Below are 20,884 nucleotides of genomic sequence, written 5' to 3'. Positions count from 1 at the left end.
CCAACCTTTTGACACATTCAGCAAAAACTTAGAAAACATAAATTAGTGCTAAAACTGGTTTTCTTCAGTCTTCCTCTAAGCATGCAAAAAAAGGGAACTTCTTTATATTCTACTGTCCGTAGGGTAGCATATACTCTAATATATAGAGCCAGACACAACAGACACAGTATTCAAGGACACAGGGACCCTGCAGGTTACAGATGAGATCAAGCTATCTGCTGCTGCCTAGCAGATATAGCCAAGGACAGAGTATGTTCAGTTCTAAGGCTGTCTCTTCACTACACAGCTTTTAGCGACAGAGCTGTGTCACTATAACCATGCCGCTAAAAGTTGTGCAGTGTAGCCGCTGTTTGTTAGCTCTCCTGCAGACAAAAAACATCCACCCCCAAGGAGCGGCATTTGAGTTGTCGACAGGAGAGCGCTCCTGCGGACAACACGCTGTTCACGCTGGCACTTGTCGCAGTAAAACTTTTGTCTTTCGAGGGGAGGTTAACACCTCTGAAAGACAAAAGTTTTGTCATTCAATTGCCAGTGTAGACATAGCCTAGAAGTTGGAGCAAAACCATATTTATTAGAAGCCCATACTATAGGCTGTGTTTTTGTTGAATAAGTACAAAGGTTGAGAAACCCTATTAAACCCTAAACCATAAACCCTATTTCTCATTCAGAGAAATCAGAGTTGAAAAAGATATATTGGATGATGATCTAACCCCCCTCTAAATGCCGGTTATAGTCCACGAGAGAACACTTATCTGGTATACTAGTACCCGGGACTTTCTGTGGCAGCTATATTTGTCCAGCCTGAAAATTGACTGTATAGCAAGCAATCTACATAGTAATAAAGTGGCCTGCAGCCAGTCCATCCAGAATTCCTACTTAAGTCCATGCTGGGACCATGTGAATAGTAGATGCAGGATCAGACTCAAATCAATTAATCCTGTACAAGTAGCATCTGAGTTCTCTTTCATACTTTATTATGGTGCCTGTAGAACACGGAACTTTATTGAGCAGTCAAAAACATGTGCACCATGTTTCTTCTTGCATTTTTTTTCCTATCCAATCCAGCTCTTCATTTCACTGGTGGTCTCCTTAAAACTACACAAACTAGCATTGGGCTGTTGCAGTTTCCATATCTTGAAGAGGAATTCTGCTCTCAACACAGAAGTATATGCCATGGCAACCAAGTTTCACTTATTTTCACCAGTGATTAATCTGACCTGTGATGTTTACACACAGACTCTTGGCTGGAAGTATGGATGGTCTAATTAGGGAACCAAGAAACTGAGATGAAACCTTTTCCAAATCAGCTGCCACTATATGCCAGTATTTTGTTTGATGTGATTTCTGCTCAGAACCTGCTGTGTATATTTATTCTTCCTTTTTTGTGCTCTCTTCTCTGTGACATCCCAACTGTTGTGGAAGAAGATGTGCTGTCAAGCCAAGCAATTAAAAATAGTGTAAGTGTCGTGAAAGGTGCCAGAATGACCCCCTTAGAAGAGTAGTTCTCTATCCACAGAATAGATACAGCATGGGCAGCAGCATTGCAAGCTTCCTCAGGTTGCTAATGTGCATCAGTCCTGAGCTGGGGGGGCCATCTCTTGTGTGAGAAGACAGTTCATTATCTCTGCATCCTTGACCTTGTTGCTTAGACTGTCAGCTTGTGAGAGTCTTTGTGATGTGAACCTATGTCAAGTAGGAAATGGATTCTATTTTATTCTATCTAGGTTCTTTACCACCCTCATCAATGTAGTATCTAAGCAGCCTTCCAGTACTGTGTTAAAGAATGTGACTAATATCTGTCATGTGCTGTTCATTTTCTCTCTTATCTTTACCCCAGGGAGGAAATTGTATGTTCAGTGCAGTGCTTTGGTAGTTTGCTTTTTCAGAAAACATAATATGTCCATGATGCTATGTATGTATTTGCCTTTATGAGGGAAAGGTTGAAGAAGTGCACCTTAAACTTGGAGCAGAGAGTGGTGAGGTTTGTGATGGTCCTTAGTCTCTCTTGGTGTTTGTTCCATCACCTCAGATCGGCCCCCAAGAAAGTCCTGTCTCCTGCATGATCTTATACTTATGGTAGAAATTTCCATTGTGCTGAGGAGTGGAGTTGCTGACTATAATCCTCGTTCTGGAGTTTTAGGTGATATTTCGATACTCTGGGATTGAGATCTGAGCTCATAAGGGATTGACATGTTAACACGCTGCACATAGTTCACAGTGGAAAAGAGATGGTCAAAAATATATATTTTTTTTAATTTTGTGCATTTTCCTCACTATTTACCATCAAAACTTCATGAAAACAGAAAAAATGATTGGCAAGTTTTGGAAAAAATGTTTTCCAAGCAGCATTACAGCTAGTTAGAAAAGTGGATGAAATGAAATTTCATGCATCAAAACTCATGAACATTTTCAAGAATTTTTGTTTGAATAACCAGGTGTGTGTGTGTGTGTGTGTGTGTGTGTGTGTACAGCCCCCATTCCCATATATAGAAATAGAGTCCTGATCCACAACTCAGTGGGAATTTTTCCATTGACTTCACTGAGCTTTGGATCCATCCCTAAGAGAAGCCATCTTGCATGTAAACATTTTCATGCTATGCATTTAGAAACAGGCCCAAGTGCTGCTCTCATCTAAACCTGTGTAAATTTAGTCAGTGGCGCTTATTCTGGATCCGATTTGGTTCTTGCCTACCCCTATGTAACTCAGAAATAACTCCATACAAGTCAAAGGGAGTTACACTTGTGTAAAAGCTGCATAGATAAATAGAGAATCAGGCCTTCTGGATTTACACTGACAGCAAAATTTGGCCCAAGATATAATTTGCAGCATGATATATGGTCAGTTAAATATTTAATTCTGATTTAGAATAAAATATGTTCTCAGGAACCTTAAATATTCCTTATTTATATTTTAAATGTGGCTTAAAATATATTTGGCTGATCACAAAGATACAGAGTTTACTTTCTAAGTATAAAAAGAAAGTCTCTTTAATTAAGTGGGAGCCTCCTGCTTTGATAAAGTTCCCAACAACGGTTCTAATGAGTTGTACCAGGGTTGACTGTTTCTTTTTAAATATTAATATAAGTTTCATCTGTTGCAACTTTCACCCCTTTCTGAATGGGGTTACTACATGTCAGTTGATCTTGGAAAAATATCCATATATTGTACAGTTTGCAATGCGGCAAGTTTGACAGAGGATCATACACAATCACTCAGAACATTGTCTCAGTTTAAGGGCAATTGGGTGTAATTGTTTTTTTCTGCTTCTTCCCCATAGTGTTTAAAAAGTGATTGTGACCAAGTTGTACATCTACTTACAGGGCTTTGCAACAGCTCCAAATTCACCTTCAGTGAATTCACGTTCCATTACGCTGGGTCCATCACTATCTCTTGGCAACATTTCAGGAATGACCGCCAACCCAGAAATTAAAAAACGCAGAGCACCTCCTCCGCCAGTGGCAACACCCGATTTGCAAAGTATGGAGACAAGCGGAGTGGCAAAGACAACAATGCAGGTAAGAATGACATAAGGAAATGCAAAGTTGCTAAATGCACTGACTAGAACCGACCCATAATGGAGTTAGAAATAAATCCTGTTGATTGGATGCTTTGGTCAGCCAGTAAATCCTGCAGCCAGTGAAACTCTTCAATAACTCCAGTGAGGACTCTTGTTGAGTGCTGTTGGAGCTTTGAATGTACTCACTCACCTCAATGGCTAGAACTGCTCCCCCCCTTCCTAAAGCTCCATTCCTAACTCTGTCAGCACCCTTCTAATTGAGCTATTTTTTGTTGGGCTGAATCCTAAAAAGCGAAGGGCTGCTCTCCTGTAATACAATTATCCAGAACTGATGTTATCCAGAGCCTTGGTTCTGCCTCCAGTGCACAGGCCAGCACTGGTGTGCTAGAAGACGTATGCTGTTCCAGGTTATGTCCCCAACAAAATGGGAGGCAGATTGTCTGTCTGAATAATAGTCTGTTTCCCAGCTTGCTTCCAGGACAGCACAGGTGCCTGTTGCCCCATTTGTGAGGCTTGTGGCAAAGCCACAACTGACCCCTGAATAGACAATAAATACCTAAAGGAGGAGGAGGAAATTTTTCAACATAAAAACAATGGGACTGAACAGTTGAATTATTATGCTGATGTTATTGTTGTTTTTATTTCTTAGTTTAATTTTAATGATAAGAATGAGCTGATGTGAGTAGTTATTGCAGGAGTTTACCCAGTGACTGTGTATCATGTTAAATGTCTTTTACAATGGCTTACTTTTTTCTGCCTTCCACTGAAGTAACTTCTTCCTGGTCAGGTGATCAGAAAATGTACTTTTAAATGCCTTATCAGATAGAAGGCTGTATAGACAGTGTTAATATACCAAGGTCATGTCTACGCAGCAGAAGCTGTGCACAGGCTAGCCTGCCTGAACTAGCTTAAATCTAGCCAGCACCAGTAACAACAGCAGTGAAATCAGTGCAGCGTGGGCTTCAGTGCAAGTAGTACAAGTCCAGCACTGACTGTGGGTACATACTTGGCTCCCTATCATGCTGCAAAGCTCTCACTGCACTGTCTTCACTGCTGTTGTTACGCAGGCGAGGTGGATTCAAGTTAGTTCGGGTAGATTAGCCCATGCACACACAGACATCACTTTCCTTTAATTCTCTTCCCCTTCCATTCTCTCTCTCTCTCTCTCACACACTAACACCCCAGACATTCCATGATTCATACCTATGACTGAGATTCCCAAATTTCCCATTATTGTAGCTTTTTTGATAAAAATGTGATATGTATGACATAATATTAAGATTTCTTCTAGAACTTGGATAGGTGTTTTTTACTAACATCCCTTCCCATGCGTTTTGCATCAGCAACATACCTTGTGTTGCAATGTTTGGTGCACTGTGTATATTTTTAATTCCTTTTGGTTTCCATGTTAATAAATAAATTGATGCTCCTAAAATTAAACATTCACTGTGTTTATGAAACATGGATATTTCTGAACAAATGTTATGGCATTTTATAAGACGTTTACACAAGTATAATCACAATATAAAGGCTACAATGTTTCAAGCTTATCTTCATTTAACATGGCATTTACATTTTTAATTTTGGAGCACAGAAACCTTTTTAGCATGCTAACATTCCCAATTTCAGTATTGTTTTCACATCACTAAAAGTACTGGGTTTCTGGATTGTCTGGGAACAAATATTTCTGTTTGTTGAAAGTGACATAAAAGACATCATTTGTTATAATTTTTTTTTCTTTAAAACAACATTTTGTAGAAGGAAAACAGTTGTGTGATTGAATAGGGATCATATATTTTCCATATAATAGTGTTAATTTGGGACACTAGAAATGTCTTGCCTAGTTTACAAAGTCAATAAAGTTGAAGTACTGTAGATTATCAGATCAATTGTTTGAGTTCATCTGAGTGCTCCTTTGTCCTATTTTTGATGGGGAAAGGACATCTCTGTGAAAACAATTGTGCAGTTCAAGACAGCAAACATGGGTAATGTGCTTCTGAAGTGCCTTGTTTGGCAAGCTGTTCACAACCTATACTGTAGAAGATGATCCAACATAAATGTAAGAAATCCAGCAGAAATGAACCAACAATTCCACGAAGCAGTTGAAACCTGAGAAAAAAGATTAGTTATTTGATGTTGCATGGTAAGGTAGCAACAAGAGCATTGTTTATACAGAAACGCAAACAGTACTAACCTTATCTACGTGCAGACTATCCAGTTTGCTGTGAAAATAGAATAAAAAATCTCAGGGTGTTAGTTTATTTCTATAGTTTATGGGAAAGAATTAACAAATGTATTTTTTTTAGGGAAGAACGTCAATTCCTTATTAATGGACTTCCTTCCATAAAAAGATAAGATGTTTGTTTAGAAAACTTTATTTATGTGCAACTGTTACTAACAGGAAGATCCTGCAAAAGGAGAACATGTTTATTTTCAGTGAGGCTAGCAGATTATTAGAAAATGAGAACGGTAGTGTTCTGAACTTGAAAAGGATTTTTACCTTTAAACTGAATCCGTTTCCCTAAAAGCGGTATAGAAAAGTAAGTACTGGAGGCGTAGCAAATAAACTTACCCTGACCCTCTTTCCTACTATTTTTACCCACTATTAAGCTCTAGGACATTCGATTTTTATAGCAGTGTAGATAAATCGTAAGTGATGCATTTCTCATGTCTGTGCCCAGTGATTGTAATCTGTAACAGCCATATGCAATGAGATTGGAATATACCTCATTAATTCGTTACATTTTCTTCAATCATTTTTTCCAGCTAGTCAGATAACTGCTTGCTATGTAATCTAATCATATCTCAACTGCCGTCTCAGAGGGGCATACAATGATAGTTGACCTCTATGAGGGAAAGACCGCTGGAATGACCTGCTAAACATTTGCCTCCCAAGACTTGCTCACGGATAGTATTTTCTCCTAGTCCCATTAAAAAACCTCTACTAGAAAGTATTCATTTATATTCAGAGCACAATTAAACAATGTTCCAGACTGTGCAGAGTTTCCACTCAGTAATTTACAGCAGGGAGGGAGGATAAAGCCCAAGAAGGGAAGCCAGTTGTCTCTTCCCTCAAGACTTTTTTTTTAAAGCATCTGCCTTTTGATGCGATTTATTATAATGCAAAGTCCACAAAAAATATTCTTCATAAGTATCATCGTGAGCCAGGGATAAAATACCTGTCCCGGCAGGGCATATAGAGGGTGGAATAAGCTGCCTCAGAAGCAGGGGAATCTTCCCCATCTTCAGATCTGATATTGAGTTCACAGACCATTGAGATTAGTTTGCCAATTCATGCAAAAGGCATTCTGTGAGGGCTCAGCAAAAGGTGAACCCTTTTTTTCCAGCAATTCCTGTACACCCTCCAGAGACCTTAGTGATCCCGTTAATAGTGATGGTGGAAACGTTCAATGGTGGAATTTTTGAAATTTCAGTGACAAATATTCAAGCCTTTTTGTTTTGACCAGCTCTACCAATTAGGGAATATTATTTTATTTGTTATTGACTCAGAGCCAAAAATGTTCTAAGTGCTGAGCTAAATGAAAAATGAAAAATCTCCATGCCCCAGAGAGTTTACAGTAGAAGAGAAGTGGGGGAAACTGGACACACAAGGAAATTCAGAGGAGCCAACTATAATTTGGGGTTCCCTTATGCTAAGCACTCTGCAAATACAGTCCCTGCTCCAAAGACTGTACAGTCTAAATAGACAAGACAAACAAAGGATAGGAGAAAGGTAGTACTATTATCCCACTGTATAAGTGGGGAACTAAGACACAGCGAGACGTGAGGGTATGTCTACACAACATGTGGGAGATGTAATTCCCAGCGAGGGTAGACGTACATGCACTAGCTTTGCTTGAACTAATGCACTCAGGGTAGCTGCCCAAGTACAGTCCCACCCGACCCTAGGGGTAAGTACTTGGGGTGGTTAGCCTCAGCCTCTGGCCTGACCGCATTGTTGTTTTAGGTGCTAGCTCAAGCAGAACGAGCATGTGTACATCTGCCCATGCTGGGGATTACACCTCCCAGCTGTTGTGCTAGACGTACCCTGAGTGACTTGTCAAGGAAGTCTGGCAGAGCTGGGAATTGAACCCAGAGCTCCTGCATCCCCGTCTAGTGTCTTAATCAGAAGATCTATTTTTTTAAAAAAATATTTGGTGGAGTTTGTTTTATGTGGGCATCGCAAGAGAAATGAGTCTTTAGGAGGGACTTGAAGGCAGGGAGAATAGTGAACTGGCAAACTAAGGTAAGAGGAGCATTCTGTGTGTAGGGGATGGGAAAAATACAGAGGTGGGAGCAGGAAAAGACTGTAAACAAGGCACTGAGGGCTTTGGCTAAGAGCCTTTTTCCAGTATGTAGATAGTTTATTTAACATGACATCTTAATGTTTCAGGAAACAACATCAAAAACAAAAAGGGACTCTTCAGCCACCCTCATCTACACGATAGACCTAATGTCAACCCCAAAAGCCACAAATGCAATTTCTGTGGAATGTGCTATAGGAGCCACATGCTGGTTCTCTTGCTGTGGATGTTTAAAAAAATCTTATTTTATTTTCCTTTTTTTTTTTTTTTTTTTTAATCTGTTGTGGGTTGGTATCTGAGGTTTGTTATTAGCCAGTTATGGCTCCCTTAAGGAGACAGACAGATGAGGCAACATAACAGAGCAATTGGCATTCCAGTGTTCATTTCAGAGCATCTTTAATTTTATTCTAAATTAGGGTCAGCTCCTGAGTTGGTGTATATCGGAATAGCATTGTTGACTCCATATTCCACAGTGTTCCCTTACTTTAAGCAGATTTTGCCATTTTTACCTATGTTCCCAGGAATGTTTTGAGATTGCTGCTGTTAGAGGTGAATTGATGTAGATGTGGGTTTTGCCTTACTACTTCAGTTCCTCGCCTGCATCTCACTTAGGGCTTAATCAGGCAATACTGAAGTCAGTGGGAGTTTTGCCTCTGAATTATATGGCAGCAGGATCAGATCCTTAGGGGCAGAATATTAGGCCCCAATCCCTCAGACACTTAGGTGCATGCTTAACATTACTCACATGAGTATTCCTGTTGACTGCAGTGGGAGTAAAGTTGTATATTTGTAAGTGTTTGAAGGATCCAGGTCATAGAGAACCAACTTATTCACAGTATTGGTGGAAAGTTTTATTTTCCCCTGTTTTTATGCCCTAAAGGAAAGGTTAGTCCTGAGATTAGTGTTGTGTAAACAAATGTAAATCAGACCTTTGTAAAAATCTTTTCACGAGGAAGTAAAGTGGCTGCCCTTTTTAAAAAAAAAAAAAAAAAAGGTGCTGGCTTTCTCGTAGAGACCTAGATTAGTGTACCTCAATATTTGCTGTACACCTTTCAATAAATAGTGGGATGTAGAAGTGCAAAGAATACTGGAAATACTGAGGGAACACTATTTAGTTATCTAAGCCAATTGGCAAGTTCCTAACACTGACTTCTGTGAGGTTTTTTTTAAAGCTGGTGGAAACAGATAGCTTTTTAAGTATATGGTATTTCCAGCCCATTTTCTACTAGCAGAAGTTTCACTGTCATCATTATTGTGTGATATCAATGCTGCTGAGATAGTGAGCTGCCTGGTTAAACAGTCAGTGCTCGGTGGCCTTATCACCCTAACTTGTAAAAAGCCAGTTTATCCACAACAGAAGCATCCATTTTCTGTTTTTAAAAAATCAGTACAAATAAATACCAGTGCATGGGGCCAGATCTTTGGCCACCCTCTGGTGCACAGCCTTGTGGGCATGACTAAAAGCAGAAGTGATTGCCTGCTGCCAGAATGGTACTTTGGGGGCCAGTGAAGATGAGTCCAAGTTAGAGCTACTCTGAGGATGTTTTAATGTACATTGAAAATGACCAGCCTTGGATCAGGGGACATAAAGTCCCCTTTGCCTCTTCCGACTTGGGGCCCTGGTCTGACTGGAGATGAGATCCGAGGGATAAGCCCATGTTCTTTATTTTCATATGTACAGTTTAGGGAAAGGGCCAACGTTTTCTGAGGACACCAGTGACTATTCTGCACACAAATCTAGGGCAGCTGTGGCACAAAATGAAATACCACCACTGCTGGCCCAAGGAATCTCCTAAGCCCCACACTTGTGGGGGCTGTTCCCTATTGGTACTCCTTCTAGGTATCCCCTTCCTGTACTGGAGACCGTAGGCCAAATTCATCCCATTCTATGACCCTGAAGAAGTACAGCTGCTGGATTGGCATCCGGGACCTGCACAGCGGCAGGGGCAGAGGAAGGCCCTGAGTTGAAAGGTCACATCAACCCCTCAGCAGCTCCATACAGATTACTAAGGAAACATAGCTCCAGGCTTTATTTCCTCTACCATTGCTCTCCACATCGCAGGGGATCCCAACTGCAGCTGTGGCCAGAGGAGGCACTGGTAGCACAGCTCCACTGGAGCCAAGCTGCTGGGGGCAGAACTGGGACACTAGAGCTGGAGTCGGTGCACAGGGCCTCTGTGGTCATGGGTGGATGCGCCTTGTCTTTTATGGTGCCATAGGATCCTCTGAATTCTGAAAGTGCCAATGGTTGCGGGACCAGAACAATTTGGAGGAAGGGGCAAAAGGAAATGTTTCCTCCCCCATTAGGACACCTTAAACAAATATTACTGTGGTAGGGGATGCTCTGGGCCAATGGGTGTTGGGTTTTGTATGTTTGTTTGTATTCTGTCTTGTTGTTTAATAGTGCACTTAAATGGCTACAATTAGGACTTGGAAGTTACTGCCCTCTCAAGTGAATATGGGACAATTATCCTAGCGTTGGGTGCATGCTTAGCAAGCCAGCTGCGTGCTATTCACACAAAAAAGTCAATTTTGTCAACCACAGAACAAATTAAGATTTAAGTGTTTTGTTTTAAATATTTTAATGTTATTAAAATAATAACAGGAAAAGAAATGGGATGGGAGAGACATTAATAAGGTATGCTAGCAATGAGAACTAGCGTGTAAGAAAGAACCATTGGAAGCATTAGTGTTTTATACATTGAACCAGATTTTCAGAAATGGACTCAAATTTGCATTCCCCGAATTTCCCATACAAATGGGCATTTGTGCACGTTGGCTTGTACGCACAAATGTTGCTTTTGCCTGCACTAATTTAGGAGCCACTTGAAAAATTTGCCCATTATCTCTGCCTTATGAATTACTAGTTACATAGTTAAAAACATGGGCCAAGATTTTCAAAAATGGGTGCCTAAAGTTAGGCTATCCAGTCCATAATTAGGCAACTATTGAAAGGCTTCATTTACAAATGTTCCTTTGCTCCCATTGAAGCCTCTTGCGCAACACCTCTAAAAATTAGGCCAGCTTTATTTAACTATCCTGTCATTCTTCTCTATGTCGGTCTCTACTGGGACAGTGTTAGTGTAGATGGGACTCACAGGTGTAATAGCCTCACCAGTGCAAACAGTCTTCCCATTAGTGCCCCCATAGTGCACCAGTCACTACAGAGGTGACCTGTCTCATAGCTGGCTTTCACAGATCAATTGCCACTCTTCCACTTTGAGTTCTCATCCTCCTGGACTGGCACTATGAGGTCATGGCTAGCTGACCACGGAGGTACAGACAAGTCTGTTCCTCAGTCTGAAAATATGCAGCCACTGCTGACCATGTCCGGGCTTCAGAATGACTTGTGTCCACTAGTCTGTGGTCACAGCCTGAACCTGGGAGCAGTGTTCCAGCTGATGAACACCATCCCATTGTACTGCACAGAGCCAGCTATTCATAGGGAGAAAACCATTTCCACAATCTCCAGCTACTACTGGTCTTGTTCTCCATTCCTCACAAATACTCTCAGGATACTTCTACGCTTGGAGAGGGGTTGTGATTCCCAGCTCAAGGAGACTTATCCGCACTAGCTCTGATCCAGCTAGAGTGGTAAAAATAGAGTGTAGCTCCGGCAGCGTGAGTGGCGGGAGAGTTTAGCTGCCTGAGTAAGTGCCTAGCGTCTCAGAATGTACCTGTGGCTAGCCACCAAGTATATATCCATCTATTTTTAGTGGGCTTGCTCGATGAGCGCTAGCATAGGTATGTGTCATTGAGCTGGGAATTTCACCCCCAGCTCTAAGTGTAGACCTTCTGCTATTCCCCACGGGCATTCGTAGAGCACCAGCTGCTATCTTGCTCCAGCCCCCGCTGAGGCCTCACAACTGTTTTTCAAAAGGTTCAGCAAAAGCCTTGCTTGCTGAGCAACAGCAGAGCATTGATCCTAGCTTCTCTTTGGAGATGGGAACTGGGTTGCAGGATTTGACCTCTTTCCCCACAATTTTCTTGGGCTCCCAGAAACCATTGCTTCAGAAAGATGTATGGGAAATACCCAGAGGGAGGTGCAGCTGTAGTGTCGTAGAACAGGACAAGTGTGGACACGGGGCAAAATTGCAACCGAATGGGAATGGCTAGTGTAGACACGTGGCACAGTTGGCATTCGCTATGCACCAGTGCTATCCCACCTGTTCAATTAACATGTGTTCTGCTCTCTAGTGCAAGAGTGTAGAGTAAAACGCAGTCTGTTTTCTGCTGTATGCAGCACACCGTGTCGTAAGTTCCCCTTGGACAATCTTTAGAACCATATTGAGCATGAAGGAATTTCCAGTCTCTTTAGGATCAAGCTGGTGGTCAATTTCAAATCTCCTCAAATGACAACAGTGATGATATTTGTTTAGTCTTTGTTTTGCTATGCTATGGGAGTGTAGGATTTATGTCGTGAGTGTTTTTTCCCTTCATTTTCTACCTTATTCTGTACTTCTGTGTAATTTTCTGCTTTGGATCAAGGTCATGAATAGTTCAGTTGGAAACAGATTCCAGTTGTATCCCATGTTACCAAGGAGCCCTTAATTCAACAAAAGGGATGGGTGGATTCCAATCAATTATCTTCCTTTTGTAGGTTACACCTAAGTCAAAAACATCATCACAAGTTATCAAAATGCGGGCGTATGTTTTTATCTCCCTTGAGGAAGGGAGGTTTCTTTTGACTTTGAGGTTTTGTGGGTCAGGTCTTCTCAACCTTTGTCTCATGACACATTTCCTTTCTTCTTTCAGCGGGTTGTGAATGTTTTTTTGTGGAGCATCCAGAAGACATTTCATTTTCTGAGGCAGGATGCAGTGAATCAGGTTCTGCCATAGGAAAAAGCTGTTTTTCAGAATGTCTTTCCCTGAATCTTCTAGATTAGTTTCCAGCTTTTATACATTCCCTAGGGACAGGAAAACAAAATTGGTTCCCAAAGAGAAAAGAGCACATGACTTCTTTTCTTAAAGGCGACTTTCAAAGAAAGTTAAAAATCTGGTTCCTGTCCTTTCTTTTTTTTTTCTTCTTCTCTATGGTGTATAAAGAAGTGGGTTTGTTTTCTTTTTAAAAGTTCTTTTGCCTTTGTTTTTACTTCAGGAATATCAGGAATGTCAACCTCCGGTGTTCCCTGATTTTACTGTAGGACTTGTTGGAGCTCTCAGAGAATCGATATTTTAATTAAAAGTACAGGGCTGTTGAAACTTTAACAAAGACATCCCTTCTCCAAAATGTTCATTAGTCATTGAAATTAAGTCATTAACATCAAACAGAAAAAATCTTGCTCTTAGAAAAATAAATAAATAAAAGTGCTACTGTACTCTTATTGACAGGCTGAGGACTGGGTTTCAACCAAAACATGACACTTTTGGCAACACTGTAACTTTGCTGAGGAATTTATTCCAATACTTATTCTTTGAGTGCCATCTAATCACCAACACTATTACCTGTATCACCTTGAATTTTCTTGGCAATCTGCCCAGTAGTCGTAGTTGTAACCCTGCTTTAAAATGGTTTGGGGTAATATGGATATGTTTTTAGGGGTTGAATGCTTATAAGGTCCATCCCTGGGGGTCAAAGACACAGCACCTTTTAGAGCTCCTGGGAGGACAGGAAGAACGCAGCCGCTGAGCCACCCGGTTACAGGATACACCACTCTGTTCTCAATCTACCTTCTGCCACTAGGCTCCTGGGCACTAGCCTCATGGGTATGTCTACACTGCAACTGGGAGAGTGTGCCTCCCAGCCCAGGTAAACAGACATTTCGTGCTAGCTTGGCTTGAGCTTGGCACTAAGGTTAGCAATGTGAATGCTGCGGCACCAGCAAGGACTCAGAGTAGCCACTTGCACTCAGGCCTACAGGATATTCCAGAATAGGCCCATAACGGAGATTCCCCGCATTCAACCTATCATTCCTAGTTAGACATTTGCACTACTTTTTCTGCTTGTTTTCTCAGGGAGGGAGTTTGGTCTCTTATCACAAGTCCTTGCAGGGCATGCAGCAAGGTTGGCGATGGGGGAAGGCTGTTGCACTCCTCTACAAGTCTGAGTTGAGGTTGTTAGGAGCAAGTAAAGTGAAGCACGCAGTGGTAGTAAGTTTCAGGCCCCCCATTCTCCTGTCTGACTGCAAGTTAGAATAAAAATAGGGTCTAATGCTGTTGGAGAATGCTACAGAGGCACTTATCCACACATTCCTCTCATAGGATTTGAACCCATACCCACTGGCACTACTCAGTGGCACCATTCCCACTGACTTCACTGGAGTGACCCATTAGTTCTTTGTTTCACTAGGCAGGAGCAGCTTGGCAGCCATGCAGCAAGACTTTCATTAATGCAATATCAGGAACCTTTGCATTCCTAGTCCTGCTCATCAGGGATTTTTTTGGCTTTTGTCTTCTGCTCAAAGCATAAAACTCCACACTTGCACTCTGCGAGGTGAAGCTCTGTGTTAAGTGTAAATGGTCCTTTAAGGAATAACTGTATCCCCAATGTGAATTTTTACACCAAACAATTTAAAGCAACTTGCTTAATAGGTGCGCAGCTGTAAATTGCCTGGCACTAGAACTGCATTATTCAGGACATGATGAACTTGTACAGTGCAGATCTGATTGCTGGTGCTTAGCAAATAAGAATGATGTTTCTAACCTGTCAGAATACACTGGGGCAAATTCATCCCTGGTGAAACTCCACTGGCTTCAATGGAGTTATACTAGAGATGAGTTTAGACTGAATTAAACCAGTTCTGTGAGAGTGTTGGACAGTGGTTTATTCTAGAAAATCTAAATGACCAGGTGAGAAATGATTCTGAAGCTGAAAATTGTAATATAACTATCTAGGATTTTTCAAATGTTGCTACTAGTAATCTTATACTATAAAAGCCAGTCTTAAACTTGTTTTCCTCATCAGCCAATAAATTGTGGGAAGAAATAAATCAACTAAATTTTGCAACAGTTACCAATCATAAATCTGAAAGTTTTATCTACCTAATATTTCTGCTGGATTTGTACCGGACTATAATGACCCCATTACACAATCCATTATCAAAATGTACTAGAACTCATTTGTAGAAAACAATAGCATGAAGTAAAGGAGGGCTGAGGTCCTTACAATGACGTCTTTTGGGCATTCTCTTAAGGTAATGGCTATGGAATTAGAACACAGAATAATTAATTTCTAATTTGAAACTTATTTGTTCCTCTCTCCTTAAAGAGATAGCCGAACGAGACGTACCGAAAGATACAAACTTGTTCTATTCATGTCTGAGAAGTTAATGTTTGTGTGGTAAATATGAAATCAACTGATAGGACTTAACATTTGCTACACACTCATAAAGCATAATTTAACTAGACAACTACACAGTGATTCTGCTAATGATACAAGCACCAAATTAAAATAAAAGGGAGAAAAATGCCATGGCATCTAAAGACATGTAATGCACTTCTGAGAGTGGTCACATTTAGATTGGGAAACGTACAGAGGGTTGACAGGACTGTTAGCAGAGGGAATGATTTGGCCCAATTTTTTAAAAAAGAAAAAAATGATCGCTAACTATAAAGAATTCTGGGCCTTTACATGCATATTCAATCATAAGCTAAAATGTATAAGCTCTTTAAAATAAAAGTTATCAAAGGCTACTAGCATAATGATTTATATTAAATCTCTCTAGTGCTTGTGAATATATTTTCTTAACATCTTCTTAGAGTGTCAGTTAAGTACATATTCCACTTGAATAGTACACATGGCATAATTCTCTTCTCTGTAAATCTTAAGAGTTTCCACAGTGTGAATCCAAATTTCCACCCATCCTTTCCTCATCTCCTGCTGTTCAACTTTGTGTTGTTGCAGAGTAATTTGCTAGCAGCAAGTGTCCAATTTATAAAAGCAAAATTGCAGAAAGTGTTCTAATATATTTTCCATTTTATTCAGGCAGCTTCCTTCCCTAGTAACTTTTGTGTCCCCTTTTTTGGTCTCATTTGTCCCATAGTTTTAAATAGGTTAAAATGTCCCAATATGATGAGCCAATTAAAAAATCCCAACTTCCTCTGTCCCAAGGCAATTAAGGGTCATTGATTTGCTTCTGAAATTTGGCAAGGGTGAATGAGGATGTTATTGTGAGAGTTCAAGTGAAGATTTAGGGCTAGATTATGGCCCAAGCTGCATCGCTGCATAGACGTGCAATGGCCCTGTGTGGATCAGTCTTGCAACCCTGTCTCAGCCCAAACTCCCATTCAGTGTATTGGGAAATGAACACAGGTACTTACCTTTTGAACACTCCGTTCACAATGATTGGTTATTTAAACTGTGTTCCACTTCTTAGCTTTAGATTTTAAAAAAGTAATCGGACATTTATAATAAAAACTGAAAGGAAGTTTTCTAGTAAATAAAAAAAGTTCCTCCCTGTGTTTTTTACAGCATTTTACTATACAAATGTTTATTTTTGAAATTAAGAGTTTAGTGCAATTTGCCAAATATGCCCAGAAAAAAAACATTAACCTACCCATTCGAAAAAAACATGGGCAACATCAGCTGAATTCAGTGGTGGCTTAGGTTGCACAGCAGGTATAAATTAGGGCTAGATTGTGCAAAGTGCTGTGTGCCCTGACCTCATCTCACATTAAGTTGATGAGTATTGAAGGCCCTGCAAGATCCCTCAGGCGGCAGCTTTTCTATTGGCTTCTGCAAGCTGGGTTATGTACCGCTCCTACCTGGTCAATCACATAGTTCTAGCACACCAATCCACTCAGTCCTGGAATGTGATGGGAGGTCTCAACTCCCAGCGAAGTCCGTGGAAGTTGGGGGCTTTCAATATATCACAGAAACACATGCAGTTTTAATTTACATACAAAGACTCTGGCCTAATTAATAGAGCACTGGACTGGGGCTCAGAATATCTGGTTCCGCTTGCCTACTAGGTGACCTTGGGCAAGTCATTTCACTTCCCTGTGCCTCAGTTTTCACATTATGTAAAATAGGGATAATAATAGTGACCTCTTTTGTTAAGCACTTCGAGATGCACCGATGAAAAGTGCTATATCAGATGTAGTTACTGTTATTTTATTATCTGCACACCTCTAGTGCAGAATTAACCCCATGTCATCAAAAACCATGTGTGAATACAGGATTTGTTCAGAGTGAGCTTTGAAAGGAAGGACTCTGATTTGAAATAGGAGTTAATATAACAGCACTTTTATTTATTTACTAGAAAACATACAGATTGGAAGTTTAGAATTCAAATTATTTGTACGAAGTCTCTTTGGGAAAGCATTCCCCCCAACATCGACAGCATTCCTAGTCTTTTGCAATTGTGAAATTGCTTCTGGCTGAGAGTTCACGGAGCAACTACCAACTGTTTCAAAACAAACTATGCTACCTGTCTTGGGAATAATACCATAATTTACCATCTGGTGATATCATGATAGAATCACTTGACCTCCACATGTGGTCTCCGTCAAGTACTTCCTTGAAAGCTGGCAAGACAGTCAGCACCCGAACATACTGTTCTGTGCAAGCCTGCAATTTGGCAAGGTTGCAGCATTTAGTAAATAAAGTAAATTTCATCTGGCTCGCCAGTCACACAGACAAATGGCATATGCTGATGTCATGTTCAGCTTAAACTCTCATTAGAATGAAAATGTGTCAAATAATTATTAATCTTTGAGGGCAAAGTATTTGTGGGCATTAGATAGAACAACTATAAAATAATGTTAAGCAGCGAAAGCTCGTAAGAAGTGGCAACCAGTAAATGGGGAAAAATGATTAAGTCCTTGCTCTGTTTTATAGAATAGAAGCTTATTTCTATAAGAAACCCCATTTTCTCTCTAATTTTCATCCTTAACTCCACTGATGTAAATATTTTGATTTTTAAAAGGAAAGAAATATACCAAAGAGTGACTTTCTGGAAGACTAAACTAGATAGGGGCATGCTTGTAATTTAAATACTGGTAAGTAAGCAAGAAAAACGTACCAAAATGAATGCAGTCCAATAGTCAGAGCTCTCAAGCTGGTTAGAACTCTGAATTGTTTCTCATTTAAATTAATCCACATTCTTTTCTTTAAAATAAAATCCACACTTTGGGCTCTTTGGGTGGTTATAGCATTAGTCTTTCACCTCTGTAAAGATTGCTTCATTTAGGTTACAGGTGAAAATAAGCTGGTCTCATCCTAGTTGCAATTTGTGCATACCATTCAAACACATTGCAGCTTGACAAAGAAACACTGTAGAATTATGCATAAGAGTATACTGTTGGAAGTCTAAGACATGCCCAGGACCGGAATAGCAATAGTAGGTTACACTAGCAAAGGCTGTGTGGGAAAGTGTCATTTTAGAAAAGGCTATCCTTACACTACTGGTATGCACTGTACACTAGAGACTTATAGGACCATATTTTGTAATAAGTCACAACTTTCTGATTGGATCTCATTGTGGTCTGTTAACCCTTTCTTATTTTCCAAAGACCCTGTAAGTAGGGACTTGTTGCTCTCCTTCATTTTGTACTAGGGGAAGGAAGGAGGAAATAGCCAGGGAATAACGGAAGGAGGTGATTTAGCTTCATTGCAGGCTCGCTCTCGGTTCCAAGCCAGCTCCTTCATAAACATTCTGTGTGGCTGTGGCTCCCCAGACTGGGAGGGAAAGTTTCAGGGGCAGGGTGTGATGGAGCTGGTGTGGGGCCAGGCCTGCTGTCCTCCAAACCTGGCAGACTTCTGAGAAGAAATCCCATCTAGGTCTTTTTAGGGTTGTTCCAAGCAATAGTAACTCATTTTGTCTTCCTTCCCAGTGGGAGTGGAGGGGTTGAAGGAGGCATGGATAGCGTAGCACCAGAGTGACCTTTTTCTGCCAAGGGCAGGAACTGAGGAGCACCAGGAAGGGGCTGCTCCCTGCATGAGTGCCCCAAGCTTTACAGGATTGCTGTCTGGTTCCCCCCTAGAATTTAGGATTTACAGGCCACACTCATTTTCTCCAGCACAAGATTGAAAACATCCTCCCTCAGAGGACGAACAAGAGAGAAAACTATATGAGATGAATCTCCTGGATTTTCCAGGTGGCTTTCCCCTTCTTTGGGTTCTTCTGTGGAAGGGTGGGGGGATAGCCTTTCCCAGGGAGAACGGAATATGCCAAATTAACTTCTTTCCCCCAACAATCTCCTGGTTTTTTTTTTAAGTCATAATCCAAAATCTAACACTAAAAAGGATATATAACCCTTATGCCATAGTTTCCACTCTTGCCTTACACATCTGCCTGATAGCACTATATGCCTAGATCAAGCCAATACAATTAGCCCCTACTACATTCAGTCACAATTTATTAGAAGAAAAAATAAGTCAGAGTCCTCCACATTATGTACTTGTCTGATGACAGAATCAAAGTTGTTTAGTTGAAAAAAAATTTTTGTTTGTTTTCCAAATTATTGTCCACACAAACTAATCAAATGACTGCAAATGTAAAATGCACAACTGAAAAATGTTATACAAAAAACCCTCAAAACGATGTAATAATCAATCCCCTACCCCACACCCAATCTAAGATATTATAGGAAGAAGAGTGCACCTAAGTAGCAGATCAAACTGGGGTTTTTTTGTTTGTTTTTTTAAAGAGATGATCTGTGAGCGTTTGGGGTTTCTTCCTCTTTCTAAATGAAGACAGCAACGAAGAGGATTACATTGTATTCAGAGAAATGGAGGAAATTCAATTCTCTTGCCAAAACAAACATCCGTGGACTTGTGTAGTCTACACATTTCAGTGCATGTGAAAATATTTGGTGTTGTAGAGTGACTTCCTTGAGTGGAAATAATACCAAAGCTAATAATGAGATTTTTCAGAGGGAGGAAACTGCATCTATTTTAGTAATTTAACATCTCAGATTTGTTTATGGATAGCTTCCTGTCTGACACATTCAGCTGAACAAGTTAATGTTTGAAGATGATTAGACATATTAATTTTAACTGCCGCTGACCGTGACATTGGGTGAGTTCATTAAAAACAGATGGAAAAATGAGCTTGCCCCTTCACCCTCAGTTGGCTTTCTTATGTCGTTGCGATAAACAATTATTGGTTTATAGTCTCTATTAATTTCAGTAACTAAAGCCATCTTTGACTTCTGTTGTCACAATTTTTATCAAATTATCAAGGTAGCGTAACCATTTTTTATCCTTTTAGTCAGTCTGTATAATACTAAGCTCCACTTCTGTTACTGTAGCTAATTGGTGTAACAACATCTGTATTGGCTTCACTTTATATTTGGTATTTCAGATAACTTGCAGGATGTATTTCAATGTGAGAGGAGAGAGAGAGTGTGGTTTAGATTTTCAATAAAATAGCCAAATTCTAAAATATTTTGTGAATTGTATTTAAAATAATATTAAATAAGGGTGAGATTTTAAAAAGAGCCTAATGGGAGTAGGTGTTTTAATCCCATTAAATTGTAATAAGATTTGAGCCTAACTGCTTACAGTGTAGCCCCATTTCCATAGCATCTGAACAGCTAACAATGTTTAATGGATTTATACTCATGACACTTCTGTCTGGGGGAGAAGAATTATCCCCATTTTAGATATGGGGAACTGAGGAACATAGAATGTAATTACTATACCCAACCTCACCCAGGAAGTCTGTGCCATAGCAAGGAATTGAACCAATATCTTCCCAGTGCCTGAGTAGCCCCCTAATCAAGAGGATATTCTCCTCTTAACTCTGTAAGGCTTCTTTTAAAGTCCTGGCCTAAGTTGATTAGAAATTTTATTACTTTAAAATATTTTTCATAGTCTATTATACTTAGGTTTAAAATTTAGCACAGAATTTCTAATTAGACCTGCACAAATAATGGATATTTTGTTTCCTTGGCAATTCTGAAAAAAAGGGCAAACCAAAAATGACATTTTTAGGCATTTGTGGCAAATCAAAAAAGTCAGAACTCATTTTGGAACAAATGTTTCATTTGGCCTAACTTGAAATTGTTTGTTTTGATTCCGGCATTAAAAGCAAAAGAGGATTAGATTCACAAAACCGACAGGGGAGGAGGAGGAGGTGCCACCTTTCTTCCAACTTTTAGTACACCAGGCTAACACCC

The 20,884-nt window shown here is 40.2% G+C and overlaps 1 protein-coding gene across 2 annotated transcripts in view; it reads left to right on the top strand.

Moving 5' to 3' along the window:
* Positions 1-20,884, top strand: part of LOC117872658 (protein cordon-bleu-like) — a 181,057-nt gene that overhangs the window by 128,512 nt on the left and 31,661 nt on the right. For both annotated transcript variants that reach the window (XM_034761342.1, XM_034761343.1), the window contains one exon: positions 3,322-3,516. In XM_034761342.1, the coding sequence (XP_034617233.1) occupies positions 3,322-3,516 (195 nt within the window). The remainder of the gene's footprint in view (positions 1-3,321; positions 3,517-20,884) is intronic.

This window comes from Trachemys scripta, chromosome 2 (assembly GCF_013100865.1).
Source record: "Trachemys scripta elegans isolate TJP31775 chromosome 2, CAS_Tse_1.0, whole genome shotgun sequence".
Taxonomy (NCBI): domain Eukaryota; kingdom Metazoa; phylum Chordata; order Testudines; family Emydidae; genus Trachemys; species Trachemys scripta.
The sequence above is the reverse complement of the archived record's forward strand: the minus strand, read 5'-3'. Positions and strand labels throughout refer to the sequence as shown.